The sequence below is a fragment of the Manis javanica genome, chromosome 2 (genome assembly GCF_040802235.1).
Source record: "Manis javanica isolate MJ-LG chromosome 2, MJ_LKY, whole genome shotgun sequence".
Classification (NCBI taxonomy): Eukaryota; Metazoa; Chordata; class Mammalia; order Pholidota; family Manidae; genus Manis; species Manis javanica.
In genome coordinates, this window is record NC_133157.1 from 34312479 (window position 1) to 34326101 (window position 13623).

Consider the following 13623-nt stretch of genomic DNA (forward strand, 5'->3'; position numbering starts at 1 on the left):
AATGCAATGGGAAGCTAGTTCTGGTGGCAAGAAGCCTACTGCCACAGGGCAAATCCTGGCACTGTACTTGAGTGAGATGGGAAAGAAGCTAAGAGACAGTTTCTAATAAAGTGATGTGACCTAACTTACAGGCTATTTAAAATCTTCCCATGAAGAAGAACACTAGTGGAGATGGACTTATAAGCACATCCCATAAAACACCCAAATAACCAAAAATTCCAATGTTCAATTCTTAAAAAAAAAAAAAAACAGTGAAAGGAAGAATATTCCTCAATTAACTTTATGTGGCTAGTAAAACCTTGAAACTAAAAACAGAATAGTTCAAGAAAGGAAAAGTATATATTAATCTCTAAACAAATTTTAAGTCCTGGACAAAATATTGGCATACCAAATTTAGAAATATATGTTAATAATAATAGCTAACATTTATTGAGAACTAATCTAAATACTCACTTAATCCTAACATCCTATGTTGTAAATACTATCATTCCACCCATTTTACAGATGAAGAAAGAAACTGAGACACAGAAAGGCTAAGTAATTTGGCAGAGTACACAGACAAAAAGTAGAGGTCCTGGGCTTTAAAAAAACCAATGAGGTTCTGATTTAATTGCTCTGGGGGTTTGGATCCAGTATTTCTTAAAATGCCCTGAGTAGTTCTTTCATGCAACCAGGGTAGTAAATCACTGTTCTATATCCATTAGCTAACGCTTCCCCTGCCCTGAGAAAAATTACAAGGACATAGCCAAGGCAGGAGATGTTTTAGCTAGGATTTAAATATGAAACAAGAAGCAGAAATGAGAAAGCAGGATTTGGAAAAGCTTTTCCAACAGTGAAATTCTAAGACTGTGTGTCCCTACATTGTCTTCTAGAATTGTAAAAGATTTCATGCTATACCACCTAGCAGATCCAACTCTAGTTCTCCTGTAGAGAAATCTGTCAGTTTATTTCTTTGGCTTGGAGTTACCAAAAAAAAGGGTGGGGTAAAATACACTAGTAGCTTATAATACTAAAATGATTTTCAGAACAAGAAACACAGGTCTACTTTACAGAAAAAGAGTAGCAAGAAGAAACCATTCAAGAGGCCAACCTAATTATTTTTTTTTTAAGTATAACTGGTAATGTTTGCTACACTGCCCAAACACCAAGCCTCCTTTCCATCCCACCTCTGTTAGCTAAAGCTGAAGTTACAGAGTGACCCTCCCACTACTCTGCCCTGCACCCTACTGTTGACACATTGCAATGTGGCATGGCATGAACTGCTGCCAGTCACCAAGCAGAGCCAAAGTAAAACCTGCCAAGCCTTGGGGAGGCTTCTTGAGAAGGGATGGGAGGAAGCATGGGCTGTCTTGACTAGACCAGCAGACTCCAGGAGGCTGGCCGGCAGCCCCCTGCCCCTTCATCCCCCCTTCCCAAGGAGAAGCATGCACACACGGTTACCCACGGCAGTGGTAACAGCCACTGCTAAGACTACTTCTCTTCGACTCTGCAGAATAGAGCTCCTCAGCCTGAAGGAGCTGGAACAACTACAATTCCATCTCTACCCAAAATTCCTCTGTATAGCTTTGGAATTGATTTTAAAGGTTTTTCCAGGGTGGGATATAGGGAAAACTATTAAGTCAAACAAAATAACTGAAGACTGAACTCAGTGCCCTTAGATTTAAGTGTTTTTATATGGTAAGCAACGAGCCAGCTGGAACTACCACTTTCAGTTCTGTATGCTACTTGCCAGAAATGAGTGTTTTAAGTAGTCTCTCTACCTGAAGTGTGTTAGAAACCTAGTGTTCAATCACATAAAACTTCTAACTGTTTCTCCCCATGCTCTCCCATCTTATGCCTTTGCTCATACAGGCTGCTCTCCCAAGCATGCTGTCTCCCATGGCCCTTTCTGAAGTACCTCCACCCTTCTTTGAAAGCCCTTTTCAAACCTTACTTTCTCTAAGGTGTTTTCCCAAATCCCTCACCTACTCCTCTATTAACTTCATTTATATCTCTGTTAAAATAAGGCATTTTGCCTTTTTTAGATAGCCTTGTCTCTGTCTCCAACAATGAATCAGGCCCTGGTGGACAACGATCAAGTTTCACAGATCCTTCCTCATGCCTTTCAGGGTGTCATACAAAGACCTTCAGGACATACTTGTTAAGTGACACTGAATTTAAACCACAGTCAGAGAGGCTGCTCTGCTGGTCTGACCCAGGTTTGCTATGGACGAATGGTGCGCTTTCTTCCTCTTTACATGTCTTATTTTGTTGGCTTGTGCTGAAAATTAATTCTTTTAAAAAATTTTAATATTTTCCTTGCTATGTATTTTTAATTTGGTAACATTCACATAACAGAAAATTCACCCTTTTAAAGTATACAATTCAGTGGTTTTTAGAATGTTCACAAAGTTTTGTAATCATTACCACCATCTAATTTCAGAACATTTTCATCAGCCCAAAAAGAAATCCATACCCATTAGTAGTCACTTCCCACTGACACTCCACCTGTTTCCCACCCCCCAACCACAAATCAACTGTCTGCCTCTGAACATGATTTTAACAAAGCTTACAGTGCTTAATTTTGGTTTTATTATACCCTAAAGCCAAATTTTACCTTCAAAAAGAAACAGTTTCTCTTATTTTACCGTAACTCAATAGAAAAATGTGACTTAATATAGCAAATTACTAAGGTATCATTCCAGGATACAAAATAAAAACTCCTACCAGGAAAATCATCTTTCATGTTTATTTTCCCATTTGTTTTTGTCCTGTCAAGCTTTTTATTGAAGAATTAAAATATACACATAGAAATACCATAGGACCCAGTAACTCCACTTCTAGGAATTTACCCTAAGAAAACAAAATCCCTGATTCAAAAAGACATATGCACCCCTACATTTATTCATGTTATTTTTAATAGTCAAGATATGGAAGTGACCTAAGTGTCCATCAATAGATGAATGGATAAAGAAGATGTGGTACATATACACAATGAAATATTATTCATCCATAAAAAGAAAAGAAATCCTACCATTTGCAACAACATGGATGGACCTAGAGGGCATTATGCTAAATGCAATAAGCCAGGCAGAGAAAGACAAATACCATACGATTTCACTTACATGTGGAATCTCAAACCAAACCAAAATAAAATGAACAAAACAGCAGTAGATGCACAGACATGGTAACCCCATGGTTACCATGGGGGAGGGATTGGGTTGGGTGGGTGAATAGGTGAAGGGGATTAAAAGGCACAAAACTGCAATTATAATATAGTCACAGGGATGAAAACACAGCATAGAGAATATAGTCAATGGTTCTGTAACATCTTTCTATATTGACAGATAATAACTACATTAGTTGGGGTGAGGATTTAATAATGTATATAACTGTTGAATCACTATTGTATACTTGTAACCAATATAATACTGTATACCAACAATGCTTCAAAAAATATATATTTTTAAATATAGAAAAGTATACATATCATAAGGGCACACCTTGACAAGTCTTCGAAAACTGAATACACCAGCATAACCAGCACCTAGATCAAGAAAGAGAAGCATCCCCATATCTTTCTTCCAGTCACTACCCACCTTCAAAGAGTAACCATTATCTTGACTTCTAACAGCAAAAACTACTTCTGCCTGTTTTTGTACTTTTATAGAAGCATATAGTATGCAGTATGGAAAATTTCTACATGCCTTGGAATACTCACCATAATTTTCTTGCACAAAGCCATGACATTATCATCATCAAATGGTAGAAAGCCACACATAAGTACATATAAGAGTATGCCCATGCTCCAAACATCTGCCTGAGAGGGAGAAAAAAATTATAATTAAAAAAAAATTTAGAACGTATTTCAGAATGGCAATATAGGTAATATAGCCACAGAACCTTCACAGAGCTGCAAACGAGCTCAGAGATCATGCAATTCAACCCGCTCATTCTACAGATGGGGAACCTAACGTACAGAAAGGAAGACTTGTCCAAGGTCACCCAGTCTGGCAGACGACCCAAGCGGGTCTCCTGACTTCGAACTCAGTGCTCTCTCCTCCAATGCCGGACTGTAATGCTTAAATAGAAAATCATTTCCAGTGGGCTGGGCTGGATTGGGCATGATAAGGAAGAACCTGAGGGCAGGTCTCTGATTCTGAAAGACAATTCTATAGTGCTACTCATATATAGTACATATGAGGATTATGTAAACATGCAGGAGGATGTCAAAACAAGTCTAACAAGTTACTACTGATAACCTGCAAATGTGACTAAGCTGCAGTGTAAAGTCCTCTCTATGCAGAGAAACCTTAATAAAGTTCAACAATTGACTTTTCAAATATAAAGGCTAGAAATTAGGCTAGAATCTACAAGCACAAATAGCCCTGCAAATGTCAAAATTCCAGAAAGGAATTAACCTTTATATAAGATATCCATGTGTCCCACAAGTCCTAACCACGAACTACTTATTCAAGCAGTATCTGGCCGTGGTCAATAATGATGTCATTATTGTCTGAGGAAAGCCACAGCTCTCACCCTCATTTGAGCCTTAGGAAAATTTTAAAAGGTTAAAAAAACAAAACAAAACAGCATCTTTTTCTTTTTTTTAAAAAAAACAAAGAAGGGGTTGGGTGGTGAAGGGGAGAAACAGAGTTAAAATAACTTGACTTAGAGCATCACACACCTAGGTTGTGCCTATACTAAGCAGCCCAAATCTAACTCCCAGTCCTATCTACCAAATCACATCAAATCCCTAGGATCTACTAGGATCTACCAGAAGGCCCCAAGTGAACAATTTGTTTTCAAGCAAACACCTGATTTTTTCTTTAAGTTGCAGAAAGTCAGGAATTAACTATTTATGCCTTAGATGTCAAATAGTTAACCTATGACTTGAGCCTTCATGGCATGGCACTCCTGACCAGGGTGTGAAATCCAAAGCAAAGAGGCTGCACAGGAAAGTGGCTAATATGGCCTCATCAAATACCTTAGAAAGAGGTCAACAGAGAAATTATGTCTATTGATTATTATGTGGTTATTTTAAGTGAAAAGATGAAGAAAATAATAGGAACATCCCCACAGAAAAATATTAAAGCCTACTAGAAAGAAAAAAGCAGAAAAAGTACTCTTCAGTTAACTCATCAAAGCACCTTCACTTTACTATTTTGAATGGGATATTAGAATAAATTAATCAACTAAAATCATAAAGCAAAGCAAATTCAAGTAAATCCATAAGCTACCAATGGCCAAATAAGAAAAAAGCAACTGGGGCAGGAGAGATTTGAAACCATTTCCTATGAAAAATTACAGAATGAATTAAAGATGTTTACCATGGAATATGCCATAAAGTATGATCTGGATCATAAGCAATAGAATCACCAAAAATACTTATTTTAGAATGTGGATTCTTAAAGCCTCACCTTAGAAAACAAAACCAAAACCTCTTAAGCATACAGCCCTGAGCTCTGCATCTTTTAACAAGTGCCCCAGACAATTCCTTGGTACATTGTCCTTATGCTGTCCTAGAAGGATGGAAAGTCGAACTAAAATGGACAAGAAAACAACTTAAGGTCCTCTAGGAAAGGACCTTCTCTCTGTCCTAACCAGCCTCTCTGAAAACTGAGCCTGCAACCCTGGCCTTGAGCTCTATCTGACTGGACTAACCAAAAGCATCCACATCCAGGACACCTGAAACTTCGTAAGTATACTATGTATTACATTTACTGCATTCAAACCAGCAAGACCTCATCATCAGCCCTCTAGGAAATCTAAGCATCAGGCATATGGTTATCACTCCTTCTGGAAGACTGAATGGAACAGTGGAAAGAATACAGGCTTGTGGTAAAGCCTCCGTTCAAATCAGGACCCATAGTTGCCTGTTGTGTGGTCCTGTGAAGGCACTTAATTTCTAAGCCTCAATTTCTTCACCTCCTTTATCTTATGAAGTGGAGTAATAATATTCATGCCAAAAGGTTTTTATAGGTCTTAGATGTAAACAATAAAAACTATCTAGCACATGGAAGCCTTGGTGCACTGTTGTGGGAATATAAAATGTTGCCCCCGTATGGAAAACAGTATGACAGCTCCTCAGAAACTTAAAACTAGAATTGTAAGATCCAGCAATTCTACTTTTGGGTATATATCCAAAAGAACTGAAAGCAAGGTCTCAAAGAGATAGTTATTCCCATCAGCATTATTAACAATAACCAAAAAGTAGAAACAATCCCAGTGTCCATTCACAAATGAAGGAATAAACAAAATGTGGTGTATACATGCAATGGTATATTATTCAACTTTCAAAAGGAATGAAATTCTAACACATGCTACAACATGGATGAACCTTGAGGATATTACACTAAGTGAAATAAGCAGCCACAGAAAGACAAATATTATATGGCTCCACTACACATGGTACCTAGAATAGTCAAAGTCATAGAAGCAGTAGTAGACTAAAGAAGACCAGAGAAGCACAACATGTAATCAATGCATGATCCTGAACTCAATCCTGGACCAGAAGGAAAAAAGAGTGAATAAAGGACATTATTGGCACAATTAACACCAGTAGAATATGAATTGTAGATTAAATAAATTATGTCAATGTTAAATTCCCTGATTTAGATAACTACAGTGTGGTTATAAAAGAGAAGGTCCTTGCTATTAGGAAATATATACATAGAATTTAATGATGAAGGGATATGGTGTTTCTATTTTACTCTTACTTGGTTCAGAAAAATAATATGCTTATACAGAAACAGAGAGAATGATAAAGCAAATAGGGAAAAATGTAAACAATTGGGGATTCGACTAAACAAATATGTAAGTTCTTCATTCCATATGTGCAACTAACTGTGTAAGCTTGAGATTATATCCAAATAAAAAGTCACCAAAAACAAGCTGGTTCCCAACATTTTACATTCACATAATACAAATTAAGTTAAGTGGCATATCCCAAAGTTTCTGCCACTTAACATATAACACATTTCAAAAGATGCTCCACATAAAAAGTGGATTTGTCAGAAAGTAAAATAGAGACCAGCTGCTATCCATGATGTTCCCCCACAAAAGGATCACATTATACAAGAACATATAAAAGATTTGGAGATGTCCTAAACTGAAGAGAACCGTTCAGCTCAGCATTTCCCAAGTTTTTGATGACTAAACCTTTTATATCTTATAACACTAGTATTAGCAAAATTAGTACTCCAGAGATTGGAAGGGGCTGACTAGCTAGCAGTAGCTAGTGATAAAGCAGGCAATGCCCAGGCCTTCCAAGCCTGGGCCTCCTAAAAAGGATGGCTGGCCTTGGGTAGTTGGTTATGAACAAAGCACAGATCTCTCTGTCCTAACCAGCCTCTCTGAAAACTGAGCCTGCAACCCTGGCCTTGAGCTCTATCTGACTGGACTAACCGAAAGCATCCACATCCAGGACACCTGAAACTTCGTAAGTATACTATGTATTATATTTACTGCAAGTACTCATTTCATTTATTACTCTACACATCTCATTCTCTAACTGAACTCTTTGATTAACAAGATTATTTTTTAACCAATGCAGTCCCTGACTCACTCAGATCATCAATAAATGTATACTGAATATATACTGAACTAATCAATGAATAATTACCTCTGATCCCAGGTATGATTTGCCTTGTATTAATTCAGGTGCTGCATAAGCAAGACTCCCACAGCATGTCTGTAGATGGTAATCCTTGTTACCCTGCCAATAAAACAAAAATCAAACACTTAATCAATTACAGCCCTTAAGACAATTAAAACTTAAACATTCTTTCAGCACAAACAAGAAAAGCTAGATGACAATTAACCCCAAATAATAAGAGACTTCTGCAGTTTCCCCTGGATTTCCAGTGCCACTACAACCTGGCACAAACAACTTTTCCCCTTAGTTCAGGCAAGTCAGGTTTGTACTTCCGTAGGCATCCATTGCATAATAATCACTTAGCATACATCCAAGCACCCATGTATTCCCACGCCCAAGCACTCAAGGAAAAAAGATTATTCCTTTACTGGACCTTATCTCCAATATTGAACTTTACAAACACACAAGAGCTTCTTTTTCCTTAGAGGGAAGACAGCTGTATGCTACACTGAACAGTGCCTTGGGAGTCTGTTTTCTAGACTCACTTATAACATAAATCACAACCTGAGCTTTCAGATCTGTTAAAATGAGGTATCTGTTGCACATCCTCTGCTCTCCCACAAAAATATCAACACATAATGGAAATGCTACTATTGTCCAACACTTGTGTAGAGTTCTACAACTGGCAAGCAATTTGTGAAATTTTGGGATGTCATTTACAGCTGCCAACATGCCCAGAAGTGAGCTCTTCAGCAGAAAGCTGAGGCAATCTTCTCCCAGTCAAACCCTGCTTTTTTAGATGGTGTCCTTGTGGGTCGAATCTGTGGCAGCCATAAATGAAGGCTAATGGAGTCTACCACAAACATTCTCCATTGCCTCCAGTGAAAAACATGACTTAAGCACAGTCTATCTGCTCAAACTATGTTTTATCTTTATATACCCCCCGATGAAAACAATGCCTTCTAGCATTTGGTGCCCAAACCCAAGGCTCCACTGACAATCTCTGAAGAGCCAAGGGAAGGAGAGGAAAATCAGAAAGAATCAGACATTCAGCCAAAGGGGAAAATTCTGCTTTTCTTTGCACCTAGCTAATTCTGATTGGGGCAGGAAATAATCATGGGACCACAAAGGGCTGATACAGGTCTGCAATTTCAACATTCTTAATGAATGTAAACAGCTCATTGTAGAGACTGTGAGTGCCATCATTAGGGAACCCAGGAGGAGGCCTCCATCAGGCAGCCACAGAGCCACACAGGAGCTCTGCTGCAGACAGCAGAGCTGGGAAGTTCAAAGTCATTTCACAGAGATGGTATGCTGGTTAACACCAGTTCTTCACTGTGGAGAGCAAATTAAGGAAATATACAACAGCATAAGCTTAAAAGTGCATGTGGACTTTTTCTTTCTTCTTTTATAACGAAAGGGGATTGTCTCTCAAAATGCAACCAACTGTTAGTTATATAACCATTTGCATACCAAAGGATAGATTTACACTAAATTCCCAAAACTCATATCTAAATGAGTGAAGGCATCATCTAGTAACAACATACTCAAAATGGAAAGACATGGTCAATTCAGCATTCATGCTGTGATGGCCTTGAGCAGCCTCAGTACTGCCAGCTCTCTCACTGTTTACTTGTGGGGTCTTCACCAGAACCAACCTGGGACCAAGAGCAAAGGTTCTCAATTTTGATTACATATTACAATCATGTAGAGAACTTTTAAAAGGGATGCGATTTAACAGTCTTCTGAATGGATGCAACCAGGCTCAATAAAGACTAAGTGGAAGTCAGTGCAAAATTACACACACTAAGATGTGCAGTTACAAAGGAAATCAAAATGCATTCTTATTTCTTCACTTACCTTGGGTTTTGCACAGAGACCAAAGTCAATCAGCTTTAATTTATGATATTCATCAAACAACAAATTTTCCTGGAAAAACAAAGATACTTGCATAACTATATACTGACTTACTTATATCATACCCCTCCTCTAGTCATTTCTCAAATGATTTATAAATAAATAACAATTGAAGGGTGTTTATATTAAACAGCCTAGATACAACAGAGTGAAAATCATTCAAAAAGAATGAAATGACAGGAAGTATCGAAAAAGGAGGAAGGTGCACAGCCCTGGCTGTGCACATAACTATCCTGCTTTTCTCCTTAAGATACATTAGCACAAACAGTTTTCTCCTTGGTGCTCTGAGGTTCAACTGCAAGCAAACACAGTGTGTGTCAATGGCAAGTTTAAACCAAAAGAATGAACTCAAGTCAAAGGGGTGGGTATAAATAGAGGGAAAGGGACAGGAACACTGCTGTCTCTTGTCAGACCAGTTCTAGGCTCCTGACTCTGGTACCAAGTAACACTGAGATCCACATTCACCATCATCTTGTTTTAAGTCCTGCAGACTTAAGCATTTACATTTTTATTCTGTCCCTGAAAAGTAGAATCAGCCATTTCCTTTGAGGCACGATGGAATTAAAATTAAAGGACAATGGAGTTAGGAAAAATAACCCAGTGTCAATATTTCTGAAGAAAATACTCACAACTCTGCTTTCCTAGAGATAAAATCCTGAGGTTTATTTTCTCCAGCTGATTACAAAGACAGAGCTAATGCCACACACAACTGACAGACAAAAACAATGCCAATAATAAAGTCTACCCAAAAATGACGACTGGAAGTCAAAAGTAAAGGAGGAAAAAAAAAGGATACATTATGAGTGGAACAACAGAAAGAAGAAAAAAAAAGAAGCAAAGTCGAGATAGATTCTCAACAGAAAGAGCATCTGGAAGCCTAGTAGTAATAGGTAAATGATAATGAACTCTCAGGTGAGCATTTAACTGTGATAAGTCACTTACTGGCTTGAGGTCCCTGTGAGCATAGCCCTGGCTGTGCACATAAGTAACTGCAGATACTATCTGACGGAAAACGACTCGGGTCTCCTCCTCTGACAGGCGATCTTGGGAAATGATGTAGTCGAAGAGCTCTCCTCCAGGACAATACTTCAACAGCAACACAGCCACACAGATATCGTTACTACTTACAAAAATCACTTCAGAGGAATTAAAATTTAAAAGTATGCCAAACTTACGGATACTATCAATTCAACTCACAGGCAAGGGAACTAAGGGAAGTATATTTTTAAAAAATACATTCTCAGGATCCAACAGGTCTATAATTTTTACAGGAATGAGAAAACAGTCTTTGTTCTTGAGCATTTTGTTACCAGTAAGCAGAAGTAGAACCAACTACCACTGTGATTATTAGGTTCATGCAGGGTTTTATATTTTTATAATATATATACACAAAAAATATATAGCAAAGTGCTAAAATCCATTCTCATCGTAATGCACTCACACTTAGTATGTTCCCCGAAATTAAAAAATCCAGCAGTAATTATTGCTTTTCCATCCCAAAGACCAGTCAGTGATTTTCAATGTGTTCAGAAGAAACCCAGTTCTACAGAGGTCCTAGAAGCTGCAGAACAGGTACCAGAACACAAAGTTCTAGGCTTTCTGTCCCTTCTTCTCCAGAGCAGCTCCACTTTCCATAAACTGGGATTTCCATTTAAGATTTCATTTCATTTTAGCAATGTCAATTAAAATGACAGAAGTATATAGCCTTCAACTGCACAGTTCCACAGGTAGAAATTGTTGCTGTAGATATATTCTCACATCAAAAACAATGTACATTCAAGATCATTCACAGCAGCAACACTGTAACAGCAAGACTGGAAAAACCCAAATATGCTCACACTATATAAATTATGGCACAGCCATGAAGGAAAAAGAAAAGAAGCTCTTTATGAACTGATATGAAACAATCTCCAGTATTAAGTGAACAAAGCAAGGTGTGAAAGAGTATATATTGATATGGTCACTTGCAAAAAGCATTATGCTGAAAAAAAGAAGCCAAGCACAGAAGAGTATAGACTGTATGATTCTATCTAGGTCAAGTTCTAGAACAGGTACAACTAATCTATGGTTTTAAAAACCAGATGATGGTTGCTGAGAAGAGCAGTGGGTGGGTGGGGTTACATGGATTAACTTCAAAAGGTCAGGAGGAAACTTTCTGGTGTAATGGAAATGTTTCATGCTATGACCAGGTGGGAAGTACACAGGTGAGTACCTTTTTCAAATTGTATACCTAATGTGTGCATTTTTCACATAGAAATTACATATCAATAGTCAATTTTTTACAGCGCTATCCAATAAGATTTACATAAAAAAACCAACTTTACGTTTTTAAAAAAGAAATACAAAATAAAATGAAACAGAAACTTTGAAAATCTCTGTGAATGTTATAGACAGCCTTGAGCAAAAATGTTAAGTTGGGGACAAAAGCAACGTACAGAACAGTATTATAGAATGTGACATTTGTGAGACAGAAACCAGTAAGTTACATACACATATTCATATATGTTCATATACATATAAACACATAAGATATAAGCATAAACACACACACACACAAAAATATATATATATATATATATATATAGGTTCTTGCAAGAACATATAAAATCCACAGGAAACATGAGAAAAGTGACTGACTCAGAGGAAAAGGAAATGGGGAAAAAGACTTTTACTTTTTATATATACTATCTTGTGCTTTTTAAATTCTTTCCCAGGCTTTTGGAGATTTTCTGGTTGGTTTTGTTTTTAAAGTATTTAATTTAGACAAAGGGATCAGCTTTAAAAAAAGGACTTTAAAATCACCAGTGTAGACCATGTGGGTGTATCCACATTGCAACAAAGAGAAATGGTTCTAGGTCCAAAACTTTCAGCATCATTAATTTTATTTTATTTTATTTATTTTTTTAAAATTTTATTTTGGTATCATTAATCTACAGTTACATGAAGGACATTATGTTTCTAGGCTCCCCCCTTCACCAAGTCCCCCCCACATCCCCGTTCACAGTCACTGTCCATCAACATAGTAAGCAGCACCATTAATTTTAAAATGTGCTTCTAGAACAGAGCTAATCTGTGAAAATGAGGTGCAATTACAAATTATTCAACTGAGACTAAGGACAATGAAACAAGAGATGAATGATGCCAGTTCTAAAGACTCTACACTTCAAGCCAAAAAGGGCAGGTTAACACTTGAAATGAGTTTGGCTAGCATAACACATGCACTGAAGGCTACCAACAGGCTGTAGGTTGAATGGTGTCCCCGCAAAAGATACGTTCACATCTTAATACCCAGCACCAGTGAACATAACCTTATTTGTAAATAAGGTCTTTGTAGATGTAATCACGTCAAGTCAAAATGAGGTCATCTTGGATTAGGGTGGACCCTGATCCAATGACGTGTATCCTTATATGAGGAGGGATATTTAGGCAAAGCCAGACACACAAATGAGAAAACACCATTTGAAGACAGAGGCAGAAACCAGAGTGGTGTATCTATGAGCCAAAGAACACCAGGGACTGCCAGCAACCACGAGAAACTGGTAAAGAGGAGTAGAATAGATTCTCCAGAAGGAACCAACCTTACCCACACATTGATTTCAGACTCCTAGCCTCCAGAATTGTGAGACAGTAATTTCTGTTATTTTAAACCACAAAGTTTGTGGTAACTTGTTACAGCAGCCCTAGACTAATACACCATATAAAACTGAAATGAATCCTTCCCTCCAGGAACAAATTCTAACATATTCTGTACACTAAATCACACCACCCCACTGGAAGTATATTAGCACAATGACAATAAATCTCCAATCTACTACATATGCCTATTTGATCTAAAATCTTACAGAGCTCAAACAGGTAAGCCCTTGACATTTATTCTAATCTTTCAAGTGAAACACACCTTTCTCCTATTGATAAAGTGAATGGAAATAGACTGAGTGATCTCCCCTCAAATATGTTGAAATCCTAACTCCCAAAGATAATAGTGTTAGGAGGTGGGGCCTTTGGGAATTGATTAGGACTTGAAGACAGCCCTCAGAACTGGAATTAGTGCTCTTATAGAAGAGGCTCCAGAGAGATCCCTTGCCCCCTCTACCATGTAAGGCCACAGCAAGAGCCGTTAGCTATTAGCC

General features: G+C 37.7%; 1 protein-coding gene across 1 annotated transcript in view; it reads right to left on the reverse strand.

Annotated features, from left to right (window-relative positions):
• Positions 1-13623, reverse strand: part of MELK (maternal embryonic leucine zipper kinase) — a 71253-nt gene that overhangs the window by 47489 nt on the left and 10141 nt on the right. The window contains exons 5-8 of the mRNA XM_036996532.2: positions 10436-10579; positions 9437-9505; positions 7604-7696; positions 3701-3799 (exon numbers count right to left, since the gene is read on the reverse strand). Of these exons, the coding sequence (XP_036852427.1) occupies positions 3701-3799; positions 7604-7696; positions 9437-9505; positions 10436-10579 (405 nt within the window). The remainder of the gene's footprint in view (positions 1-3700; positions 3800-7603; positions 7697-9436; positions 9506-10435; positions 10580-13623) is intronic.